Genomic DNA, 27,220 nt, shown 5'->3' on the forward strand with positions numbered 1-27,220 from the left:
GATTTTGGGGGCTTTTTCTTATATAGGCACCTATTACCCCCACTCCCTGTCCCGATTTTTTTACACTTGCTATCTGGTCACACTATGGAAGTGTCATTGCTACAGACTCCATGTGGAAGGCATTCGGATGATACAGGGATGGCCAGCAAGATAAAACCAGCAGATAGATAGATAATAAACTTGGTCCCACTCATAAATTCTGAGACTTGTGTGTGCTAAATGCAGATGCAATATCACTGGAAAAGATACATCGGATTCCAAACACACAGAAAGTATCTAATTCACCATGGTTATCAGCCAAATTAAATCTAAGTCAGAAGAGTAGCCCAGCTGGTTGAACTAGCCTGTCTCATCAACAGGCACTACTTGGCCCCCACTCTGTCCATTGATGTTGGAAATTTCTAGGCTGTAATTATATTTCTGATCCTGTCTATTAAACTTAATCTGGTTGGCTATTTGCTGTTGTTTTTATCATTACAGTAGCTTCAGAACCCTGTTTATAATTTTTCCCCCCTGCAGAATTGATGGATTGTGGAATTTATCTGCTGCTGTCTAACTGTGGATGTAATTCACTTAATGTATTTGCAGATTCTGGGTGATTTATCCTATCTTTTGTGTAGTGGAGATAGAGCAGGATAGAAACATAAGGTGGGAATGGAAGAGAGAGAGTTCTGATAGATGATAAATGCAGGAATTAGAGCAGGTTTTTTGTTATTTAGCAGTTGTACAGGGAGGCTTATCCAGTCAGAAGAGGGACAGCGTGGACTGGAGGTGACAGCATCCGGTAACAAAAGGCTTATTGAGGTACCAAAAGTAAAAGAGGCCACAGTGAAGGTTTCCTTAAATAAAGATCAATATAAGCAAGAAAACGAATGCAAGAGATGGAGACAGAGAGGGAAAGAGAGATGAGCAGAATATTACAGAGATGTCGGATGAAATCAATTTTTTTGTGTAAATGTCAAGTTGAAGTCACCATCAATTTGTCTTTGATACAGAACTGAATGTTCCCAAACTTGTATGAATTAACTGCCATCAGAAGTCCTGTATTTTAAGGAGGAGAAGGGATTTAGAAGAGATGAGAGGAAATAGGAAGGGAAGGAGATTTTAATTTGTACTGAAGGCTCTAGAATTACTCTAGAGGAAGTATGAGTAGGAGGAGCTTATGGGTGAATGGCAGAGTTCAGTCTAGGTTAAGAAGGAAGAGAGTTAAGCTGAAAAGTTAGGGAAGGAGAATTTTGAGAGGAAGGGGAGGAGTTCAGAGCGGAAGAAGTGAGTGTGGAAAGGTTGTGCGTTAGATGCCACGGTGATTGTGAAGAGGTGGGGCTAATGGCGGCATGTAGGGTGGAAGGGAGAAAGTCCCAAGGTCCTTGTCAGGAATTTAGAGGTGAGTGGGGGAGCTGTAGGTGCCTTGAAGACACCCGCAGGTGGAAAGGACATTGGGTGGGAAGACAGTGGGGAGGTTACTGAAGGGAGTTGAGCAGTGAGTGGGTGGAAGGCCACTTTGGAAAGGACAGGGTGGGGAGAGCTTAGCCTGAATGTGAGGAATGAGGACATTTAAAGGCCACTCCCCCTTTGCCTCAGGTATGCGCATCCTGGTCACGCTGCTCTTGGACACACTGCCCATGCTGGGGAACGTCCTTCTCCTCTGTTTCTTTGTGTTCTTTATCTTTGGCATCGTGGGAGTCCAGCTGTGGGCAGGGTTGCTCAGGAACCGCTGCTTCCTACCTGAGAACTTCAGTCTGTAAGTATGAATAAAGGCTCCCCATCTGGCCTGGGGACTGAGGCCGATCGAAACCTGTCTAAGGGTCAATTCCTGCTTCCATCGAAGCCAATAGGAATGTGCCATTGACAGCAGTAGGACCTGGACTTGGCTGTAAGGAACCACTACTGCTCTGATACTGAATTTCTTCATGGGTTTCATGAAAAGAATGCTCCAGAGGCAGGTGCTTTCTCAGCTCAGTGAGGAATGACCTTAACAATACATCAATCTAATAAACCTCTGGCATTAAAATAGGTATCTGCAGTACGTCTCTGTTAATGTGACCTATGTTTCTAGAGGGAATTTCACCCTATGATCCTGATGTAGTGCAAGGAATGGTAATTTCCCAGATTACAGAAATACAATGTAAATGTAAGATATTTCTGCCTGGAAATCAGTGATTGAGGAATTCCACCTGGCTGAGGAAACAGACAGCCAGTCTCAGCTGGTATCAAGAGGCTAGTGCCTGAGAGACAGATGAGATGGATAGACTGGAGAAGGGGCCTTAACTGGGAAATTAGTGACTGGGGAACCGCGGCTAACTGTAGGCCTATTAGCATGTCAAAAGGTAAGTGGCTGAGGGATATAGACTGAGGTCTGGTCTGTACTTATAAGTTGGGTTGATATTGTTACCACTATGTATTCACACCGCTGAGAGTCATAGCTATGCTGACCTAACCTCTGGTGTAGACGTGGCTAGGTCAATGGAATCTGCTCGGGGAGGTGGATTACCTCTGTTGTAGGAAGCATCTAGACTATGGTGCTACTGCAGCATATCTGTGCCACTGTAGTGCTCATAATGTAGAACAGGGGTTCTCAACCTTTTTCTTTCTGAGCCTTCTCCACCCCCTACATGCTATTTAAAACCTCCACGGCCCACCTGTTCCCCAACAACTGTATATATGTATATAAAAGCCAGGGCCAGTGTTGGGGAGTAGTAATCAGGGCAGTTGCCTGTGGCCCCCCGTCACAGGGGGCCCCAAAAGCTAAATTGCTAAGGCTTCAGCGTCAGCCCTGGGTGGTGGGGTTTGGGGCCCTGGGCTTCTGCCCCTTATGGGGGCCCCAGCAAGCTTAATGCCTGCCCTGCTTGGCAGACCCACTGAAACCAGCTCGCAGCCCCACAGCGGGTCCCGGGCCCTTGTTTGACAGGCACTGGCATAGACGAGCCCTGATTGTCTGCCCCTAAGGATGTTAGTGGGTATAAGCACATGCACCTGGAATATTCGTAGCTGAGAGTTATTAGCCTGATGTTTCTGTAGTGGCTGAGGGATCCCAGCTGGCAATGTCCCTTTGTGGGAAGATCTGTGATGATGGGATCTCAGGTGGGAGGTTCGCGCCATCTCTCCCTCTGCCCATTTTCCCATTCTGTGGTGTATTGTGTTGCTCTTCTAATCCAAGAGCTTTTCACACTCACTCTCCAGTCACATTTTACTCTTGGCTTAACAATCTTTGCAATTTTTGTAAACAGGATGAAAAACTCAAATACATAAATCAGCAGAAACTAGCATAAAGCAATCAAGAGGTTACTCAAGCTGGGTACTGCCTTCCTCTGCAAGTGGAGCAGTTACTCAGCGTGAGCGAGGGTGACGGGATCAGGCCCTGCATGTTCTACAGTAACATGCAAATTAAATTGACTTCACCTAAATCAGTGTATTTTTGCCCCTTGGCTGAGCGGAAGCCAGTTTTAGGCCTTGCAGGTCAATTCTGCGTTGGGAGCTGAAATCAGTGACTTGGATTCCAGCAGTTTTGTAGCGTAATGTGTGCGTTTACCAAATGTAAATGAGTCTCATATCCTTGAAAAGAGGTGGTCACAGACTCCATGCAGGCAGCTTGCTCTCTTCAGGTCTGACACCCACCTCTGTCCTGCCCCAGAAGCAGCTGCCTTTCACTTCTGTCTCTCTCTCTCTGGCCTAGTCTACACGTAATCGCTACAGAACTCAGGGACCTGAAAGTTCCACAAACCCGAGCACCATAGCTACACAGACTGAGCCCCCGTGTAGACGCAGCTAAGGCAATGGAAGAATGCTTCCGTCAACCTACCTGCCATCATTTGGAATGCTGGAGTTTCTATAGTGACGGGAAATCTTTCTCAGATGCAAAACACAGGATCTGAAACTTTGTAGGTAGCCCATGAATCATTTTGCCTGTAAACTTACAGAGGTTGATCAAGTTGTTGCATCCATGCCGAGAGGTAATGAGAGAATCTCAGTCCTCTTCCTTTCAGCTCTGAACGTTGTGTCACACCTCTCGTAGGTTTCATTCTCTGGGAGTGGGGTTGGAGTTTCATTAACATGGAAAGGTCCTTTAGGTAAATGGGTAATAGAGCAAATGAACTGATTTGCAGTTGGGTAAATCCAATGCAGCTACTGGTTTGGGTGCTGTTTAATTTAACTAGAATTCCAGGGGTTTAGCTATGCTTTGGATGGTATTAAAGGCAATTCTGCAGGAATTAACAGGGCCGAACTAGGCTTAAAAATTGCTTTGCAAGCTTTAGTGGGAGTCCAGGTGGCATTAAGGAAATAGCCATTTATTGAGCAAGAATAAGCTAGTTTCCAGCTGGCCACAGGGCTGTTTTGTCTCCCCTGGAGCATGTGATTTGGACTTGCTTGTTGTTCCAAGACCACTTTTGGAGGGAATTTTCAGCTTGTCTGACATTGAACGGTCACCTTGAGCAGTGAACAAGAGCTAATGGTGGTGGAGGGAACCTTGGGTGATGCTTACCTTATGAAGGAGTCTATCCAAGCAATGAATTCTCCTGCTGCACAGATGTTCTCAGCACTCTGGGAGGGCAGAAGATAAATTCGCCTTAACTGACTGATTCCCATCTGACTTCAGTGACAACAACTTCATAAAGAATGTAAAATTTGTGGGCCACATGCTGCTCTCTCTTCCACCATCTGGGTGGAGTTACTCTTCTGCAATAACATTAGCAGTGTCACTCCAGATTTACACCATGGCAGCTAACAGTGGAATTTGACCCAATGTGTTCAAACTACCTCTCTCACTCTTCCCACCTCTTTTATTTCTTTTTCTGCTTCTCTCTTTTCTCCTTGCCATTCAATAGCTGAAGAGATGCTGTGCGTGCTAGTGATTGTAACAGAAGAGTAAGAGCCATGATCACTGAGAGCTATTCCTGGCTCTGCCGCTGACTCTCTGAGTGACCTTGGGCAAGTCCCTTTGCTTGTCTTTGCCGCAAGCCATGTCTACACTACCGACACTACAGAGGCAGTTACATCAGTTCAACCGGGCTACAGTAGCGCCATACTGTAGACACTTCCTATGCTGATAGAAGGAGTTTAGCTAATCCTCCCCTCCAGGTTGCAGTAGCTAGGTTGAGGGAAGACTTCTTCCATTGACCTAGCTGCATCTACACCGGGAGTTAGATCGGCTTAACTACGGTACTCAGGGATATGAATGTTTCGTGCCCCTTAGCAGTGTAGCTAGGTTAAATGATAGACCAGGCCTTAGTTTCCCAAGATGGGGGTAATAATATGAAGTCACATCAGAGGGCTTCTGCAAGGTGAATTAAATAGTTTTGTAAAATGCTTTGAGATCCTGGATAAAAGTTGTTAGATACCTGCACTGTTACTGTTGTTGTTATCTTGACAGATTGCCTTTAGTCACTGTGCAAAACCCAACCTTGTCTGGTCTCTTTAAGGCCCTACACGGTAGAGTTGGAAAGATACTATCAGACAGAGAATGAAGATGAAAATCCCTTCATCTGCTCCCAGCCTCGAGAGAATGGAATGCGTTACTGCCGCAGTATCCCGACACGGAGGGAAGAAGGCCTGGAGTGCACCCTGGACTTTTACGCGTATAACGACACCACTAACACCTCCTGTGTCAATTGGAACCAGTATTACACCAACTGTTCTGCTGGGGAGCACAACCCCTTCAAAGGAGCAATCAACTTTGATAACATCGGATATGCATGGATCGCAATATTTCAGGTGAGCACGGTGGGCGGGCTCCCATTCTCACCCCCGCTGAGAGTGAGTACTCGGCGGTCAGGTCAAGTCTACCTTGATCGGTGCTAGGTTCACCAATATCTGCACGATCAGACCTGTTCTCCTATGGCTATTCCATACACAGCAAGCTCTTGAGCAGTAATGCGAGAGTCCCACAGGCTGCTAGGAAGGCAATTTGATGTCCAGTCTGAAGAAGCCTGCCTCACTTGGGGTGAAATTCACTCCTGTGTAGAAGGTCTATGCACCATTTAAATCCAATGTAAGGGATTAACTGGGATTTAAGAGGTATACAGGTTTTTCTGCAGGTTCTCTGCACAGTGGTGAATTTCACCCAAGAGTTTCCTTCCAACTCAGTTTGTGCATCACTTTTCTTTGCATTGTCAGCTCTTGGAACCCTGGAAGCATCATTGCCATAAGGCTTTTTAACATGAGGTATGTTTCCAATTACCACTTTGAGTGGCATTAAATAAGCAGGTTAACAAATGGTGTATGAACCTTTGTAAGAACAATGAGTCCATCCCACTATTCTATACTATGCTCATCCCACAGTGAAACATACCAGTGTATTTGAGACAGAGAGCAAGTTGCCACTGTAAGCAAGTATCTGGCCCAAGAGGTGGAAGGAAAAGGCCATTTCAGCTGCGATGAGAGCATACTGTGTGTTACACAGTACGTCCTTCTCTTCAGCGTGACTCTACTTTAGAGCTGCACAACTTGGGTGAGCAAATACTGCTCCATTGAGGTTAATTGGAAATTTTTGCCGCTGACTTTAAGGGAGCAGGATTTTGCCCTCTGAGTCGTAGTTCACAGCCAGTGCAAATTGTCACTGACCAGTGCGAAGGGCACCAATGCTGTTCTGCCTGTACTTCATATTAAAGCTTAGGCCATGGAGGTGTTGATTAGTGGGCTGATTGTTCTTTCTTCTGCCTCTCTCAGGTCATCACGCTGGAGGGCTGGGTGGACATCATGTACTTCGTCATGGATGCTCACTCCTTCTACAATTTCATCTACTTCATCCTTCTGATCATCGTGAGTGATCTCTCAGCCCACCCATGGGTAGCACGCCTTTCGCTCAGGCATACAGGGAAGGACGTAGTGGTGTGACTAGGAAGAGGAGTGGGCAGGAAGGGTGTTGGATATAGCACTTAATCCAGGCTGGGAGAGGTGGTAACCAGCTCGCTGGAGGACATGCAGATGAGTTTTACATACATTGAAATATGTTGTGCAGGGGGCAAATTTCTGCTGTAGTTGTACATCTAGCTGTATTTTGCTGGAGACATGAATGGAAATAAGTATATGTTCTCTTGTTCTACACTGGGTCCCCCTGCTCCTGTTCGGTGATACGTCACCCTCCTCATCCTTCTTCCCGCTTTGCAATAGACTCCTCCTCATAGACTCATAGACTCTAGGACTGGAAGGGACCTCGAGAGGTCATCGAGTCCAGTCCCCTGCCCTCATGGCAGGACCAAATACTGTCTAGACCATCCCTGATAGACATTTATCTAACCTACTCTTAAATATCTCCAGCGATGGAGATTCCACAACTTCCCTAGGCAATTTATTCCAGTGTTTAACTACCCTGACAGTTAGGAACTTTTTCCTAATGTCCAACCTAAATCTCCCTTGCTGCAGTTTAAGCCCATTGCTTCTTGTTCTATCATTGGAGGCTAAGGTGAACAAGTTTTCTCCCTCCTCCTGATGACACCCTTTTAGATACCTGAAAACTGCTATCATGTCCCCTCTCAGTCTTCTCTTTTCCAAACTAAACAAACCCAATTCCTTCAGCCTTCCTTCATAGGTCATGTTCTCAAGACCTTTAATCATTCTTGTTGCTCTTCTCTGGACCCTCTCCAATTTCTCCACATCTTTCTTGTGCCTTTTTATTTAAAAAAAATGTAAATGAAACAGTACGTGAATTTCATGCCACGGTAAGGTGTCGGCCTGCTCAAACTCTTTGGGTACATGGAGCCTGTCAAAGGCTCCACTCACAAGAAAACACCATCACTTCCACTTTGATGAAAAATGTCAGACTGATGGTCCTGGAGGCTGGAGCCCTCAGTGCAGCACATGTGCTCAGTTGTTGGTTGCGCCTCAGTCCCAACCTGCTGAGGCCCATGTCTCTGGAGACTGCTCAGACTGCCAGCTGGGATGGCTTCTGTGTTGGACTCCTGTCCTGTTAGGCATGGACTGAGACCACCTGAAATCACTGCACAAAACACCATTGTGCTCATTCATAGTCATTACCAACCCGGTCCTGGATTTGAACTGGTAACCTGGAGGTTAAAGCCTGTTTAGTTTATCACTAGTTCTCCAAGTGTTTCTGTTCCTAATTAGTGATAGTTCCTCCTGCTCTGCAACAGATCCTTGTGCTCTATGCATCCCAAAGGCAACGCAGAGCAAGGCATTGGTAGCCTGTGCTATTGTGGATTACGAGGGACTGGGGAGAATGCAAGACTTAGGGCTGGTCTACACTGGGGGTGGGGGATCGATCTAAGATATGCAACTTTAGCTACGTGAATAGCGTAGCTGAAGTCGGAAGTATCTTAAATCGATTTACCTCTCGCCCTCACAGTGCAGGATCGACGTCCGCGGCTCCCCCTGTCGACTCCGTTACCGCTGTTCGCGCTGGTGGAGTTCCAGAGTCAACGGGAGTGCTTTCGGGGATCGATATATCGCATCTAGATGAGACGCAATATATCAATCCCCGAGAAATTGATCGCTACCCGCCAGTACAGTGGGTAGTCTAGACGTACCCTGAGAAGTCATTGGTTGCTCTTTTTAATCAAGGTGGAATAGTGCCCATGATCTATACAACACAGAATCTAATGAAACCCAAGTTTGGAATAAAATATCAAATCCTTGGCTACAGACAGCTGATGCTCTTGAGTAACAATATCCCCATAAATCTGGTTAACAAAGATTTCACAAGCCACCCACACACTGCCAGGAGAAAAAGCCTCCTATCAAAAGGGCTCAGTGCTTTCATTCTAATTCAGCTAATTGTGATAATTACAAGCAGTGTCTGCTGAGACATAAAACAAAATACAAAACAAAACCAAAGAGGACCTCAGATATTTAAAAAAAACAACAAAGTCTCTTAGTCAAAATAAACGTTTCCTCCTCTTTGATATATGACGTCACCCATGGAGACCTGGTGTGGGAGGCCCTGCAGTGGGGATTCTGGGAGGCTGTCTCCTGCATGCTCCTTCAGGGCAGACAGAAAAGGGGGCCGCCCACCCTGTGAGTGAGTCAGTGTGAGATCTTTACTCTTTGCTGAAACATTAGCCGTTGCCTATGGTGTGTCAGTGTCAGATGTGTCCAGCCTCCACTACTCTGACATGTTCACACACGCCCACATCCAAGGCCATCTCACCCCCACTTTTTGTGTCCTGCTACTGGCTGCCACCACCACCTCCTCACTGAGCAGAAGCTGCTTCTATTCTCACCTTTAAGCTCCTCTTCTGTACGGCCCTGCCTTACCTTGCGAATGTAATTTCTTCTTGCACGTCCACCCCACCATTTGCTCTGTCAATGACGCCAACCTCCATCACCTGCTTTTCCCACAAGCACCGTCACACTGTCTCCTGTCCCCTCCCTTATGCTAGGGGAAAAATCTCCCCCAACAGATTTCACAAAACTGCCACTTTATCTTCTTTCAGATCCCTGCTTAAAACCCATCTCTGCTGTGATGCCTGCAAACCACCATGATCTGTCTCATGTGCTCATTGGCTAAACTAGTGACCATGTGTGATTCCTGAGATCGCCTTTACGACTAACACACACACATGTTCCTTTTTATTCACATGTCCACAATATCCTATCTTATTAGATTTTGAGCAACCTGGGGCAGAGACAAGCTGTGTTATTTGTTTGTTCAGTGTCTAGAAGAGCCGTGCGAACAACTGATTGCTTGGTTCAGCGGCCAAACCAAAAAAAACTGGGGGAAAACATTATTCTAGTTGACCCAGAACAAAATTTTTCAATTTTTGTAGAGAAATGTAAATGTAGAACAAGAGGTTTTGCGTCAAGTAAAACCCATTTGGTTCAACTCAAAATGAAATATTTTGTTTTCAAAGAGTTTTAACTTTTTGTACTTTTTTTTCCAAAATAAAATTGAAGCAAATTTGAAATGCAAGTCATTTTGAATAGAAAAACCAAAATGTTTTGTTTCAACTATTTTTTTTCCAGTCAAAACCATTCAGCAAATTCGGCACAACTTCGCAAAATGTTTTGGTAGGCCCAAATGTGCATTTTTCTTTCTTTCTTTCTTTCTTTCTTTCTTTCTTTCTTTCTTTCTTGGGGGGAACTTTTTGTCTGAAAAATGTTGGCCAGCTTTACTGACTAGAACAATGGGTTCTGATCCCTGTTTGGGATACTTGTTTCCATTGTGGTAGCAGCTATCAATAGTCATCACACGCATACCCCACCATCCTCTCTCTTGGACTGATGGCATCTTCTGTTCTCCTTTAGGTGGGCTCCTTCTTCATGATCAACCTCTGTCTAGTGGTCATCGCCACCCAGTTCTCTGAGACTAAGCAGCGAGAGAGCCAGCTGATGAAAGAGCAGCGGATCCGCTACCTATCCAATGCCAGCACGTTGGCCAGTTTTTCGGAGCCGGGTAGCTGCTATGATGAACTTCTCAAATATCTGGTTTACGTTGCCCGTAAGGCCAGCAAACAGCTGGTCAAAGGCTATAGAGAGGCAGGGTTCAAAATGGGTCTCCTCTCCAGCCCAAGGAATAAGAGTGGGGCCGAGAGGCAGCCATGCAGACATCGGCAGAGAAAAAGATCGTCAGTGCACCATCTGATTCACCACCACCACCACCATCACCACCACTATCACCTGGGTAATGGGAACCTGCGGGCACCACGTGCCAGCCCTGAGATCAGCGATGTGGAAACCAGCTCACTCCACAATGGCACCAACAGGCTCATGCTCCCTCCCACAACATCTAATCCCCATCCTACCCCTAACGCTGCTGCCAGCAACACAGAGTCCGTGCACAGCATCTACCATGCAGATTGCCACTTTGAGCCCATCCACTGCAGGTCATCCCTCCCTCAGCCTGGCTTGAGTTTACCAAGCCCAGAGGGTCTCCCCAAGAATGTGGTTGGCAGGAAGGTCTATCCCACCGTACACCCAAGCACCTCCCATGAGATGCTGAAAGAGAAAAACGTGGCAGATTCTACAGTGAAGCCTGGGGCCAGCATGCTAACCAACCTTAATATCCCTCCTGGGCCATACAGCACCATGCACAAGCTCCTGGAGACCCAGAGTACTGGTGAGTGTTGGAGCTGGGGGTCAGCCTTTGGTTGCATTCCAGAAATAAGACTTAAGTCCTAATTCTTTTTTCTTTCCACTGAATCTTTCCAGGATTCTTTTCAGTCCACAGTACAGATACAGGAGCTGGCTTTCCAGGTAAGGCCAAGTCAGAATCTTCCCGCCCGCAAAATGCATCCCGAGTTCAGAACCGGAGTAGAAGTCCCTGCTTCCCAGCTTTGTGCCAGTAGGGCAAGGGACGACCATGAAATCTGTGTTTTTCGTAAGAATCTGTCTTGCCTGACTCATCTCCCCAGTCCCATTGACCACAGCATTTCCTAATCAAACTAGACCTGGGCCCAAGGTGCAAAGTGCAGATCTGGATCTCAACCTGCCCAAAGCGCAGGGGTGTTCTGGCCCATCTCTAACACTGCCCTCAGTGCTGGCTGTACTGCCCACACTTTGGTGTTCGGTTTGAGTTTGGATAGCTGTCTCTCTAGGTGCTTATATTGCTCCCCATTATTGCAGTATCTGAGTGCCTCACAGATTGGAAAGACTTTATCCTCATAACGCACCCGTGAGTGTGGTTATCCCTGTTTTATAGAGGGGGAACCGAGGCTCAGAGAGATTCCGGGCCTGATTTTTCAGAGCTTCTGATCATCTACAACTCTAATTCAAGGCAGTGACAACTGCCAAGGCTCAGCATGTTTGAAAATCAGGCCCTAAGTGACTTGCTCAGAATCTTACCAGAAGTCTGTGGCAGAGCCAGACACTGAACCGAGGTCTCCTGAACTGCAGTCTAAGACCTTCTCTGTATGACACTCTTTCCCTCTTTACATCCCAGGATTTGGGAACATAGTCAAATCTTGTTCAAACTCTCTGAGCCGCTGGGGGCTGGAAGTCCTTCCAGGCGAAGCTTTCTGTCATGTCTGTCCACTTTGTATCATAGTTAAAAAAATAAAGAAAGAAAGGCCTTTTGCTCTGTTTTAACCTTTCCAGTTCGCCCTCCTGACTGTAACCTTGTGTGTGAAGTGGACACAATTTTCCAGCCATTCCAGAACCCGACAAGTGATTTGTGCTCTGAAAATGGGCAAAGGTTTTGGGGAGAGGCGGGAGAGGTTGATTTTTATTTCACCTAACCTGGATGGTGATATCGTGACTGCGTCAGGCATGCATTTGCAGAGGTAGCCTCCCATTCCACTTGCAGGCAGATCTGATAGGAGCATATCCTGCCTGTACTGTCAAGCAAAAGAACCATCTGTCAGCTGGGAGCTGCCATTGTGAGGAACGATTTGAGAATCATGTGTTTAGGGGGAAGCTGGTAATTCTGAAGTATCAGCAAACAGCAGGAGTATGAAAGTAGCTCTCTGGCTTACTTACTGTCTCTAATTACAACGCCTAACGCTCCAGGTTCTGGGGGAGCTGATTACTTTCTGTTAGCCCTAATAGCCAAAGATATAATGAGGTGGTAAGGATCCCTTGGCTGGTGAACATATCTCACTGTGGGCAGCAGAAAACCACTTAGTATATAAAGGGAAGATACTTGGAGTATAATGTTTCTGCATGACCCTCTTTAACCTGCTTGGGACATGCAGTGTAAGGGTTGGGGGAATCTAAGCAACTGGGGTTTATAAGAGAATCATCTCTGACATAGGGAGAGGCTCAGAACAGGTATCAGGCCTTGTTATTTATTTATGTGCTGTAATGCGTGCTATGTGCTTTCTAAACATTTCCAAAGGACAGTTCCTGAGCTGGATCCTGCCCCCCCCCAGATCAAGGATAAGAAAAGGCGAGTGGGTAGAGATGAGCGAATAACAGGGGTTTTTTTGGTTCCCTGGCGATTCTGAAAAATCAATACGAAATTTCATTGCGGGTCCCATCAAAAACAAAATATTTCAACAGTTTGGTGAATCAAAACGTTAAAAAAAAGTATGTTTTATTTTGTGTCAAACTAAATGTTTCATTCTCCGCACAATGAAATGTTTCATTCCAATTCCATGCCCAGTTTGGGCTTTTTTTCAATAAATGTGAAGAAAATTTCAAACTGAGAAGACTGAATGTTTCAACATTTTCGGAATTTTTGTTGTTGTTTTTTGACACACACAACTTGGCAAAACTGACACGAATTCATGAAATGTTCTGGTGTCACTGATTTTGCATGTTTTGGCCAACAGATGTGGTCCAGCTCCAATTGCGGGTGGAACTGGGAATTAATAATAATGTTAGCGAGAAAGCAGAGTGGCACTGGGATCTTGAAGAAGCTCTGAGCTTTTATGGATGTGTAGGGTGCTGGCTTGTCCCCAGCCCACAAAGGACCCCTTGCCACACCCACAGTCTCTTTTCCAGGCAGTTTTATTTCTCAGATATAGGCAAAAAACACACAAACACAACTCCTCTGCCCAGCCAGCTCCATAGCTCCCAGGGGACTTTCCCCTTTGCCTCTGTCAGTTCCTCCTGCTTTAGGGCCTATGACAGGATTCTCCCGTTCTCTGTTCACTGAGCACTGCCTCCCAGTGCGCTCTCTCTGGAGACCCTTTCCCCTCAGCAGGTTCCCACTGCTCCCCTCCCAGGGGACAACAGCAGCCACTCCCAGGGAACTTCCTGCTGCTCCTGCTCCCACTACCCAGGTCTCCTGTCTGACCTGTCTCCCTAGTCTTAGGCAGCATGCAGTGAGCATTCTCTGCCCCTTTTCGGACTAACTCTCAGCCTGACTCACCTTCTCTGATAGCCCAGCTGGGGATCAGCTGACTAACCACAGCTGCCCTGGCCTTTTCCCTCTTAAAGGGCCAGTGCTGTGACAAGGAGCAAGAATATAACCTCTGTCTGGCCTTCATGCAGACCTAGGGACCAAGCAGACTCCTGTCAGCCTGTGTAAGGAGGAGCTAGGCAGAGTGTGTCATATGGTAATAAAATGAATGAGGAGTTACCTTCATTTGAACCCTTAGCTTCCCTGACCCAGCACACCGGGAACAGACTCCTCTCACCTCAGCTTATTTGTGTTTTAGGTGCCTGTAAAAGTTCTTGCAAGATTTCTAACCAGTGTGGGAAACTGGACAGTGGTTCTTGCAACCCAGACAGCTGTCCCTACTGCATCAAGACTCTGGCTTGTGACCTGGAGCTCACGGACTATGAGACGGCGGACTCAGACAGCGAGGGGGTGTATGAATTCACCCAGGATGCCCACTACAGCGACCAGAGGGACCCTCAACGAGGGAAAACCAAGGGCAGGAAAACCAGCCAAATCCTGGCTTTCTGGAAAGTGGTTTGTGAGACGTTCCGGAAGATTGTGGACAGCAAGTACTTTGGCCGGGGGATCATGATTGCCATTCTGATCAACACCCTGAGCATGGGGATTGAATACCATGAACAGGTGAGCGGGGCCCATTCTGTGTTGCACAGAGGCTAGCTAGACACTCCCTGGAGGGACAGGGCTCAGCATGGAGACTTCATTAGCACAGTCTTCTCCTGCTCTCATAGCCTTGCGGAAGGGGGTTTTTGTTTTTTTTACCATGAACCGTGTGATTAGCCTTGACCCCTGCTTAGTTGCTTGCCAGGCCTGGCTACATTTTTACCAATTGCTGTTCAGTGGTGCTTTCTTTTTGCATTAGCGAGAGTGTTGGAGCCCTGGTTTGGTGAGGGGGATAGGGAGCCTTATGCCTCTGTGTTGCTGGTTTTGAATTCAGCCCAGGCTGGTGGACATAAAAGCTGACCCCCTGTGATGGCTGTTTAAGGCCTACATGAAATGAAGCTGATGGGAATTAGCCATGTCCCAGTGAGCAGGTGTCCTCATTGTGAAAAAAACCCCAACCAATCCCCAAACCAGCACACAATAATGCTCTTGTTGGCTGTCTCAGTAAGAGGCTGTGTATTTCATGGGCCACAGAGGCTGAACTACCTCCTATCCTTAGTGGTGGCTTCTCCCGGTCAGACCCACTGGCAGGACAGTATGGAAAATCTCAGTCCACAGCTGTTTCTGCTGTAACTGAACTGTGCCTGCAGAGAGAACTCTGGGGCCTGTTGATCTGGCACCATGCATTGGTGCTTATCACGTTAGGTCTGGTACATGCAAGTATACATATTGTCCCAATCCAATGCTTACTCCTAAACCTCTGCTCTGATCAGGCCTGGTAGTGCTCCATTCCCATGGTGAATCTCTGCTTTGTGGGTAACTTCCTCCATACAGGCATGGTAGCCCTGTGAGTCAGTGGCAGCTCCTCCTACCGAAAACCTCCCTAGGGCATTCAGAACTGCTTGGATGGAAAGGGCAAGAGGCTTGTGGCCTGACTCTCATTTACAGTCAATGTAAAGGGGCCTTACTGAAAGTGAACAACAAGCTCTTGGATTTGGGGATTTTAGTTCTCTTGCAGCATGCTCCAGCTTCCTTTTTTTAGATCATGACTTCGGCTCTTCCTCAGACCAATAGTGATGGTGGATCCGTGCTACAGTATCTCACAGCAGTTTGGTAGCCTCGACCCACCTTCTTGGTGGATACATCACAAAAACCCCAGGGATGAGCCCAAGCCATAAAGTTCCAGTGCAGACGTCCCCAAAAGTTTGGAGTGCTTGGATCTGGGGCTTTGGATCAGACCCATCCCAACTAGTATCCCTTGCTGGAAATCTCAACCAAGAGGTCAAAGGCTGAGCTAACTGGAGGTGCTCCCACTGGCAGGGCCATGCACTGATGCTTGCATTGCTTGCGCTATTCCTGTCCAGGGAACTTTCAGAGCAACTCGGTTTTAGTCCAGAGCAGCAATCCCAGCAGTTGCCCAGGGCCAACAGACATTGGGGTTCACACAGCAAGGGTCAGCGCCACTGCAGGCATGAAAGAAGGTTTTATTCCCACTCCCCTAGAGAGGTTGGCTCATAACGAATGCTCTTGTCTCTCCAGTGGATGCTGTGGCAACTATCCTGGGAATCCATAGTAGACTAATTTCGGAATCTCTAACCCATTGTCTCATACACCCTAGTCCCTGAAGGCAAGAGGCTTCTGTCCATGATACACATATCTAGTCCCCATAGCTAGTCTTTAAGAGGAGAAGATGCTGCCATGTTCTTCTCCTCTGGTACACTGAGGTCCCAGCTTTCAAAGGGATCTTCACTCAGTCTCTGATTTTTCACCCCAAGTGATGTAGCTGCAAACAATGTAATGCCTAGTTTTAAGTGCATTGTATGACACGTAGACATCTAAGCACCTGATATCACCTCTTCTGAAAATTGGGCCCTGATTTTATTACCCAGGGATATATGCACACAGGCCTGACTGTTCGGTTATTGTGAGTGAGTTCTGTGTTGACTTTTGGTAGAAGAGCTTAGCTGGCTCTGTGCTTACGCCTGGTAAAACCCTTGTTACCGCAGGTCTCTCATTAGGTAAGTTGCTGGAGGAATATACTGTAGCCAACGGCCCTTCACTGATACAGGACTGAGAGATGTGTTCTGATAACAAGGTCTTTTCCATTTATTCCTCCAACCAGTGATGCACAGGAAGTTTCCAGGACATCAGAACTGGGTAAAACAATTCCTCTCCTGTGGCCAGTGTTTTCTGGAAATCCCCTGCACTTTGAGCCTTTATTGTTTACTTTTCTCTTTTTCTGACAAATTTCTTATTTGTATAGTCACTTGCAGTTGGATGCAAATGTATTTCTTCCTCTGTTTATAGCTCCCTGTGTCAGCACGGTAGTTGGGAACTGAGCAGACATAATTCCAGATTCCAGTGTCCTCCTGTGGTATTAATGCATCAGTGACTAAACATTGGGAAGACTCAGGCCCACTCAGTGTGCTAAATGTGTCCCTTCAAACCAGCACATTCTTTCTGAAGTCTTAATACAATATGGCTGGTTGAGCTTTGTTTTCAGTATGTATTAAATGGAGATGCACTCTGCAGTCCTACAGGTAGGATTAGTCTCATGCTGTTTCACCTTCAGTTGGTGACCTTACTGGAATATTTCTGTACCGCTGGGAGAGAAAGTGTCTGATGGTATTGGAAACTCGTCATTCTTTTATTAATATTTGGGGATTGTGTCTTAAGAGCCTGTGGGGAAAAAACAAGAGGATGGAAAGTTCATATTTCCTATTTTGATAGGTGAACATAAGAGCAGCCATATTGGGTCAGACCAATGGTCCATCTACCCCAGTGTCCGGTCTTCTGACAGTCGCCAATGCCAAGTGCTTCAGAGGGAATGGACAACAAGTAATCATCAAGTGATCCATCCCCTGTTGCCCATTCCCAGCTTCTGGCAAATGGAGGCTAGGGACACCATTCGTGCCCATCCTGGCTAATAGCCATTGATGGACCTGTCCTCCATGAACTTATCTAGTTGTTTTTTGAACCCCATTATCGTCTTAGCCATCACAACATCCTCTGGTAAAGAATTCTACAGCTTGACTATGCATTGTGTGAAGAAATACTTCCTTTTTCAAACCTGCTGCCTATTAATATCATTTGGTGACCTCTAGTTCTTGTGTTATGAGAAGGAGTAAATAACACGTCCTTATTTACTTTCCCCGCACCAGTCATGATTTTATAGACGTCTGTCATATCCCCCTTAGTTGTCTCTTTTCCAAGCTGAAAAATCCCAGTCTTATTAATCTCTCATATGGAAGCTGTTCCATACCCCTAATAATTTTTGTTGCCCTTTTTTGAACCTTTTGCAATTAAAGGTAAAGACAGAAATGTTGTCATATATATATAAATATATATATATATATAAAAATCTGTTATTTTGGTCTTATTCCATTGGAAACAGCTAAGGGCTGATTCACCAAGTTCGGTGCCCAGGGTAAGTTGCACCTTTAAAATTTGCCCTTGCAAGTGCAGTTTTGATGTGTGCAACAGGGTGCCTGCACACATTTGGCACTCTCCTCTGGAACGTTTCCCTCTCTAGAGCTCTTCCAGTACCTTGAATGTACAGTTTTATTTTTAGTGCTGCTGGAGATGCTGCTTAATCCAAACAATAGATCCCTGGCCCCAAGGAAAGGAAGAGCCCAGGAAAGCTATTTCTGCTACAGCAGCACATGAGAAGCTCCTGTAGACTCATCCTCACTGAAACTATGTTGGACCAAAAGCAGCATGGAAATGGCATGTACTCTGAGACCTCATTCAAGCAAGACCACCACTGCTCTAACACATGTTTAGAGGAAGTGCAAGCATCATCCGGGGAAGACTGCCAATTTGTTCCTTCCCATATCTGCCCCCAGGAGGTCCCAGCCATTCATCCCTCCTTTCCTTTGTTAAAAACAGTTGACTTTCCCAGCACCAGTGTTGTGACTCTGAGGAGCTACCACTGTCAAAGGACACCACAGGGGAGTGTGCACAGCCCTATGGGCTCTGAGACAATGTGGAAAACACCATAGGCTGGTAGATGGGGCCCAAAGGATTATGAGGGGAAAGAGGCGGTAAATTATGGGTAATGAGATGCAGTTGGTAAGTAAGGGAGGGCCCCCAGGGGCTGAGAGTGGATGATTCTTTAGATGGCTTTTTGAAACTACTTCTGTTCTCATTTCCTTTCTTCCAGGCACTTGGTATAAATAGTGAATCTTGTTTTTATTAGTTCATCCGATTAAAGTGGTGGCAGAGCGCAAAGAGGTGTTTTTCTGTAAACTCAGGAATCTTATACACTACAGTTTCATAATCTGACAGTTATGAGACTGGGAATTAGGACAGAGAAATGCTGGCCCAGGTCTTTCTGCAGAGATTAAAAACAGTGAAACATGTGATTTTTCTTTTACAAAGTGAGATTTACAGCCTTCGCCTGAAAGTGCAAGTGATCGACCTCACCAAATTTATCTTCATTGGCTGATTGTTTGAAAAGAAATGAGGGGGCTTTAAGAGTACTTGACTTTATGAGTTTCTATATTAAGTTCGCTTGCTTATTTAATGAATATTTATGGCATGGGCTTTTCACACATCCAGTCCTGGGTGAGCCAGGCTATGTTAGGCTAAATTCTCTCAGGACATAAGAATGGCACTTAGAGGAGGGGGGAATGGACACACTAATTACCAGGATTACTAGAGAGAAAGGATGGCCCAGGTCTTAGGGCACTGATTTGGGATTTGGAAGATCCTGTTGTGACCCAAGTGACCTTCAGCAAGTGAGTTACAAATGATACATTGACATTTGAGCTGGCCTGTGTGATTCCCAGCTTGCATAGACACACCCATGCCAGCTGTCCCCACAGGTACGTACTCGAGTGACTAACCCAAGCCACCACCTGTGCTGCCGTGGGGACGTGGCTATTTTTAGGCACTAGCGCAAGCAGAGCTAGCGTGGCTATGTCTACGGGAACTGGGAAACGCACCTCAGATGTAGACATACCCGTAGTTTCTTGGTGCTTCGCTTTCCCATCGGTAAAATGGGGATATTCCAATACGGAGCTGCTTTAAAAAACTGTTTTGCTGAATGAGTTTTAAAATGAAATAGAAAATTTCCCCAGTGTCGACAGGCCCTTAGACTGTCACTCACCAACTTCCATTCCCGCCCTGCACATTACCTCTGAATTTGTACCCCCACATCTCTGTGAGTGAATAGGAATCTAAGCTAGTGTCATTTGAAGGTCAGGGGACCAGAAAAGAGGAGAATTGCAAAGAAACCAACGTGAGGATGTAATTTAAAGTGACCTGCTCCCTACTTTTACTTATGCCATCATCAGACAGCTCCACGGCCTGTAAATTATAACTAAGGGCTGGTCTACACTGGGGGGAGGATCGACCTAAGATACTCAACTTCAGCTATGCTATTCGTGTAGCTGAAGTCAAAGTATCTTAGTTTGACTTACCTGGCTGTCCTCAGCAGCAAGTCGACTGCCGTGGCTCCCCCATCAACTCTGCTTACTCCTCCTGCCGAGATGGAGCACGGACATCATTTCGGTGATCGATTTATCACGTCTAGATGAGACACGAAAAATCTATCCCCGATAGATCGATTACTACCCGCCGATCTGGTGGGTAGTGTAGACATGGCCTAAGATTCACTTACACTCTGTGTGGTAGGTGATGTAAAGAACAATAGGGAGTTAAGCTGAGGTTAAGGGACCCAGTCACTATGCACATGTAATGCACCACAGATCAGAGAAAGGAGTCCAGGAGTTCTAAATCTAAGGCCTCCCCATTTGCTAACCACTTCAACAGACCTTGTAAATTTTTAGCTAGTGCTGGGGGAGTTGGGTGTTACATTTTTAAAACTATGTTAGTGTTTTGTGCTTAAGAACCTAGGCTTTCAGTAATGTCTTTTTCTGAAATGACCCATCTGAGTGAGTCGCTGATTTCCCCCAACTATTTCATATCAAATCACGCTTCAGCTTAGCCACTTGGAGTTCCTGCCTCTGCGCTGGCATGAGGGTCATCTTAGGACCTGGATGTTTTTAACTACATGCATATTCCCATTTTAGAAGGTCCCATTCCCCAACTGCCTTCAGGACTGTAGCCGTGGTTCTTACATACTAGATATAGTATGAAGAAATTAAGGCGCGTTTAAGATCACATAACACTGTCCAGTGGCTGTGCTGGGCAATCTTGGCACCTTTTCCAGATTGCTGAGTATTGTAGTACGACTGGCAAATTGATTGTTTTTCCATGGGGGAGTTCAACACCTATAATGGAAAGGAAACAGACCTGGATAGAAAGGGACAATGTGCACTTCAAAGCGCTGCACCTGTAGGAATTTTAAAGAATGAATGCGTTTATAGAAAGCCTTTATGGCCTGAGGCACTCAGCCTAAGTAGTATATGTATGTGCATGCCAGTGAATGTATTCAGCAGCACGACTGGGTAGGGTGGGTGTGTTTCAGTAGATTCAGCCAGCAGGAGGCAGGTAATGTAGCATATGTTTTCGTGTATTCTGCTGGCTGTATTTTTATTATTTGTTTGTAGCCACATTGTCCTAGAACTGTGAAATGTTTTGGCCAAAACTTTTTTTTTTTGATCAAAAAATGCAAATTCAGATCAGCCAAACCATTTCCTGAATTGATGTCAGATTTGCTGAATTATTTCAGTGGAGAAAAAAAAACAACGTTTTGGTGGGGGGAAAAGTCAGAGTTTCATTTCAGCATTTGGAAACGAAACCTTTCAATTGGCAATGACCTTTAATTTTGAAATTGAATTCAGTTTGATTAAGTCAAAAAACCTTGAAACTGAAACATTTCAACCCAAAAATATTTTTTCCCCAATTTTTTGGTATGGCCAGTTAATTGAAAAATCGATTATTTGCACAGCTGTCCAGTGTCCAATCCCTGCCCCAAAGAATATGCAATCTAAATAGACAAGCGTGGGAAGGGAAACCGAGGTTCAGGGAAGTGAAATGACTTACTGGCTGTCACGCAGTAGATCAGTGGCACAGCTGGGACTAGAATGCATCCACTGGACCACACTGCCTCTCAGGTGTAGCTATGTACATGTACTGGTGTATGTATAGGTGTGTTGTATTTAGGTAACAGTAGATACCTGTTTGGTATGCGACTGTGTATTCAGCCATCAGTAAGCATGTTTGATATAAGAATCATGTAGTGTGTGTAAGTATTCAGCTAGCAATTTATGTTTAGCATTATATGTGTCTATTCAGCTTGCAGTATGTGTATATTCTGCGTGGGCGTGAGGACGTGCGTCTGTATATACATGTAAAGTGGCCAACACTTGTGTATATATATGTGTGTGTCCCACACTTCATTTCCTCATCTCTGTAACATAATTGGGTGTCAGGATCCTGGGTGACAGCAAAAAAGGAAAAGCTTTTCTTCAGGGAGGACCCTGACAAATCACTAGATTGTTAAGATGAGCACTAGTTAAAGCTGCTTTTGCTCTTTCTCCTGTTTGTTAAGCTTGTTACTGTTCCAGCCAACATTAAAATCCCAAATCTCAGCAAACCGGTCTCCGTGAAAGGAAAGGGCTGTCAGTTACCTGCGGGCGCAGCATGATGTACGATTCAGTCCTTACCAGGCTCACCGAGTGTGGAGGAACAAAAATGCCGGTTGCTCACGGGGATGAAAGGGACTTGTGAGCACTTTAAGGACTCGCTGGCTATTCCTCCTTGACCAGCTCACTGAGGAGCTGAATAACCTTCAGTTCTCTAGGCTCCTGTTAACAGTTTCAATGCACTAAGGGAACTATAAGTGCTGAATGCCCAGGATCACACAGTGAATATTGACAGGGCATCAGCACCGTATATTAACCTGGTTAAAGAGAATCTGCACCACTGCAATCACAATGAGGCTTTCACATATCAAATCAGGATATGCAATGTATGATCCTCTGCCTCTGTGAGGGACAAGACCTCTGATTTGAAAAGAGGGCCCCTGATACGCTGGGAGTAAATCAATCTGAAGATCCAGTGATCACAGACTGAGCTAAAAGAACCATTCGGAGGCCTTGTGGAGACCCAGTGACTAAGGCTATGGTTTTGTCACATTGGTCACAGAAGTCACAGAATCCGTGACTTCCAACAACCTCTGTGACTTCAGCCCTGGCGGCTGGGAGCTGCAGGGTCCCACTACCTCCCACAGTGGCAGGGAGCTGTGAGGTACCCCCGCTGCCTGAGGCAGCAGGCCCCCAAGCTCTCAGCCACCATGAGCAGCAGGGGTACCTTGCCACTCCCAGCTGCCGCCGCAGGTGTGTATAGGAGATACCCCTCAGCTCCCAGCCACTGTGAGGGAAAGACGGATCCCCACAGCCTCTGCCAGCTGTGCTGATGGGGACCCCCACAGCTCCCCACCACTGGGGAAGGGGGACCTGCAGCTTCCCTCTGCTGCTGGTGGCAGGGGAATCCTGGAGCTCTGAGTCCCGACCGGTGATCAGGGCCCCAGAGCTCCCTGCCACCCTACAGCTGCCCAGTCCCTTCCCATTTTGTCATGGATATTTTTAGTAAAAGTCAGGGACAGGTCATGGGCTTCGCCTTCAGTGAATTTTTTTTATTGCCCATGACCTATCCTTGACTTTTACTAAACCCATCCATGACAAAAACTTAGCCTTACCGAGGACACATCCTGGTGACACATCAAGTTGGATGTGTGAGGCAAACTCTTATTGCAAACCACATGGCTGTGGAAAGACACTGTGTAAAAGCAGCCAAATGCCCGTTTAGCCAGGCTTGAGCCCAAATGGTGAAGCAGAGAGTAGGTGGCCTGCAGATGATTAAACCATTCCCAATCTCAAATTGCAAAGTGGAAGGAGCAGCCTGCAACCATGTCAGGTCAGTGATAGCAGTAATTGTTAGACTTCACAGGAGTGCTTTAAGGGCTCAATCCAAAACCCACTGAAGGTGATGGGAGTCTTCTGACTGATTTTATTAGGCTGTGGATTAGGCCCCAAAAAAGCAAATTGAGGCAAATTGCCTTTTTTTTAAGTCCCTAGATTTTTACTGAGAATTTATTGAAACAAATGAGAAGTAAAAGGAAGAGACCAATAGAAATGCAGGTAGAAATCGTTCGCTCCTGATAAAGAATTACAACTGTGATCGAGGCACTTTAAATATGTGCTGAAATTGATCTGTTCACTGTTGAACCAGTTGAATCGTTTGCCTTTTGGAAGCACAGATTCTGCAATGATCCAGGTTCACGTGGCCAGCATTATTCTTTTGCTTTGCAAAGGCATGTCCTGCTCAAACATGCTGTTAGAACAGAGCATTTCTTTGGGGGGGGGTTCCCCCCAGTTCTGGCCATAAGCCAGATCATGTTGTCTGGCTGCTTCTCTTTTAAAGTCTTCCCTTGAGATGAAATGCCCAAGCCTCATGTAAGGCCTGATGCTGAACTATTTCTTCTAAACAGAGGGTAGAATTTAGCAAGGGCTTCCTTAAGGTGGAGTTTTTTATAACCTAGATTGCATTGAACTGACTGAATGTTCTGATTTTCCTTGTCTGAGCTCACATCATATGAATTACACTCAACATATTCATTTGTTTAAATAGTTCTTGAATTCCAGCTGCCATCTTTTGTTGCATTTTACTGTTGATAATGTAACAAACTGGAGGCAGGTCTGGATTAAGAAGTTCCAATCAGAACTTTCCAAAATTCCAGTTTGCTCAGATGTGGGGCTTGGATCTGGCTCATTATAGTCACTATGGATCCAGAGATGAGGGCTTGTCTACATCACAAAGTTGCAGCGCTGGTGAGGGGGTTACAGCACTGCAACTTAGGAGGTGTACACATCTGCAGGGCATCACCAGCGCTGCAACTCCCTGTTTGCAGTGCTGGCCGTACTCCCGTTTTGTCTCGGGTGTAGAGGATCCAGCGCTGGTGATCCAGCGCTGGTAATCAAGTGTAGACACTTACCAGCGCTTTTCTTGACCTCCGTGGAATAAGCAGGTATCCCAGCATACCTGAGGAAGCCTCTCTGGTAATCAAGCAGGTATCCTTCCCCGCGGTTTGCTCCGGTGTTCTCCGAATCCCCCCCCAAGCGGGTCTCCTTCCCAGCGGTTTGCAGGGGGGTTCGGGGAACGCGAGAGCAAACCGCGGGGAAGCAGGTCTCCTTCCCCGGTTTGCTCTCGCGTTCCCCGAACCCCCGTGCAAGTAGGTCTCCTTCCCCGCACCCCCGAGCAAGCAGGTCTCCTTCCCCGCCGTTTGCAGACGGGTTCGGGGAACGCGAGAGCAAACCGCGGGGAAGGAGATCTGCTTGCTCGGGGGTTCGGGGAACGCGAGAGCAAACCGCGGGGAAGGAGATCTGCTTGCTCGGGGGTTCGGGGAATGCGAGAGCAAACCGCTGGGAAGGAGACCTGCTTGCACGGGGGTTCGGGGAACGCAAGAGCAAACCGCGGGGAAGGAGACGTGCTTGCTCGGGGGTTCGGGGAACACTGGAGCAAAACCGGGGAAGGAGACCTGCTTTCCCGCGGTTTGCTCTCGCGTTCCCCGAACCCCCATTGAAGCCACCCAACAGCGCTGCAGTGTGGCCACATCTAACACCACTTGCAGCGCTGGTTGCTGTAAGTGTGGCCACTCTGCAGCGCTGGCCCTATACAGCTGTACTAATACAGCTGTAACAACCAGCGCTGCAAAATTTTAGATGTAGACATACAGGTGTGTCCTGATCAGGGAAGGAGAAGTTGGTTCAGGACCATCAATCATCTTTGTGAATTTCTATAAGGGTGACTCTTTGGGACAGGGCCTTGGGGTAGAAACATATAGTATAGGGTAAGTGATTGTTCAAGAGGTGATAGAGGGAGGGGCAATTGACAGCAATTTAAGCAGGAACATTCCAAATGGAGCATTATCAGCTGTAGCAAGATGTTATCTGAATCCACAAAACAGCAGCATCACAAAACAGAAGCTGATGTGCAAACTCAATCTGCAGAAGGCAAAAGTAATCTTTCCAGGCGCTGTGTAAGCTCATTTGAGAGTCTAGAGCTTAATTCTTAGTGCATCAAGCTGCAGGGGCCTTGAGTAGGAAACTATAGAAATGATGTAATGTTGTCACTAGTAATGTTACAATCTAATAATCTCTGCAGCATGAAAGTATCAGCCATCTGTGGCAAGGTGTTTTAGGAAAACTTGCTGACAAAATGGATTAAAAGGTCTCTTTATTTATGTAAATAATCAAGATCAGGAGAGAATTCTGTGTAAGACAGAAACATTCTTAGTAAACATTATGGAGTGTAATGTCTGTGCAGATTGTAATCGGAGGATTAAGGGTCTCCGCCACTGCAGTAATATGAGAGAAGTTCGTGACTTTGGAGCAACCATTGCAGTGATTGTGTTAGAGATTCAGGTCTGTTACACCAGTGACCCAAATACAGCCTTCTACATGGTATCTAGGAACTTCTGCTTCTGTCTGAATTCAGAGTAGAAGTAAGGAGGTGGGACAATGGAGGAAAATGTTACATGTATTGAACCTCAGATATTGTCAGGATTTGCTTTGAGTCTTGGAGAAAAGTTCAATTAACTGGAGTTATAAAGTGCCATTCACAGATGAGCAGGCCCTTTAAGGGAGGGAGTCTTAGTCCTGTTTCTGATTAATTAGCTGCCTCACAGGTGATGGGTCTGATACTTTTTGTTGATACTTAGACAACCATTGCAGCACAGGGAGGAGATTAGGGTTATAAGGAATAGCCAGCATAGATTTACAAAGAAGAAAATCATGCCAAACCAACCTAATTTCCTTCGTCAGAGATACTGGCCTAGTGGAAGTGGGGAAGCGGTAGATGTTATACATTTTGATTTTAGTAAGGCTTTTGACACAGTCCCACATGACATTCTCCTAAGCAAACTAGGGAAATGTGGTTTAGATGAAATTAATATAATGTGGGTGCACAACTGGTTGAAAGCCCATATTCAGAGTAGTTAGCGGTTTGCTGTCAAACTGCAAGGGCGTATTTATTGAGGCACCACAGGGGTCAGTCCTGGATCCAGTACTAGTCAATATTTTCATTAGTCACTTGGAGGGGTTGCAAGCACTTTGGAGAACAGGATTGGAATTCGAAAGGACCTTGACAAATTGGAGAATTGGAGAATTGGTCTGAAATCAACAAGACCCAATTCAGTAAAGACAAGTGCAAATTACTTCAGATACACAACTATAAAATGGGAACCTACTGGCTAGATAATAGTGCTGCGGAAAAGGGTCTGGGATTATAGTGGATCACAAACTGAATGAGTCAACAACATGATGCAGTTGCAAAAAAGGCGAATATCATCCCGGGGTGTATTAGTAAGAGTATCTATGTAAGACACAGGAGGTAATTGCCTTCTCTACTCAGCACTGGTGAGGCGTCAGTTGGAGTATTGTGTCCAATTCTGCGTGCCACACTTTAGAAAAGATGTGGATAAACTAGAGATAGTCCAGAGGAGAACAACAAAAATGATACAAGGTTTAGAAAACCTGATTTGTGAGGAAAGGTTAAAAAACTGGGCATGTTTAATGCTGAGAAAAGAAGACTGAGTGGGGACCTGATAAGTCTTCAGATATGTTAAGGGCTGTTATAAAGAGTACTGTGATCCATTGTTTTCTTGCCTTGTCTTCAGCAGACATGAAGGTAGTGAGTTTAATCTGCAGCAAGGGAAGTTTAGGTTAGGTATTAGGAAAAAAAATTTTTCTAACAATAAGGGTAGTTAAGATCTGGAACAGGCTTCCAAGGGAGGTTTTGGAATCCCCATCGTTGGAGATTTTTAAGAACAAGCTGGACAAACACGTGTCAGGGATGGGTTAGGTTTATTTGGTCCTGCTTCAGTGCATGGGGCTGGACATAATGACTTCTTGAGGTCCCTTCCATCCCTGCATGTCCATGGTTCTATGAACACAAGGCTCCCTCCAGCTGGACAGG

The 27,220-nt window shown here is 46.1% G+C and overlaps 1 protein-coding gene across 9 annotated transcripts in view; it reads left to right on the plus strand.

The window, feature by feature from the left end:
- Positions 1-27,220, plus strand: part of CACNA1G (calcium voltage-gated channel subunit alpha1 G) — a 146,753-nt gene that overhangs the window by 16,274 nt on the left and 103,259 nt on the right. For 7 of the 9 annotated variants that reach the window (XM_030534552.1, XM_030534560.1, XM_030534561.1 and 4 more), the window contains exons 4-9: positions 1,582-1,741; positions 5,418-5,709; positions 6,664-6,756; positions 10,198-11,008; positions 11,101-11,145; positions 13,992-14,356. In XM_030534552.1, coding sequence (XP_030390412.1) covers positions 1,582-1,741; positions 5,418-5,709; positions 6,664-6,756; positions 10,198-11,008; positions 11,101-11,145; positions 13,992-14,356 — 1,766 coding nt within the window. The remainder of the gene's footprint in view (positions 1-1,581; positions 1,742-5,417; positions 5,710-6,663; positions 6,757-10,197; positions 11,009-11,100; positions 11,146-13,991; positions 14,357-27,220) is intronic. The other 2 variants (XM_030534556.1, XM_030534559.1) reach the window with 1 other exon arrangement.

The sequence above is a fragment of the Gopherus evgoodei genome, chromosome 15 (genome assembly GCF_007399415.2).
Source record: "Gopherus evgoodei ecotype Sinaloan lineage chromosome 15, rGopEvg1_v1.p, whole genome shotgun sequence".
NCBI classification, from domain to species: Eukaryota; Metazoa; Chordata; order Testudines; family Testudinidae; genus Gopherus; species Gopherus evgoodei.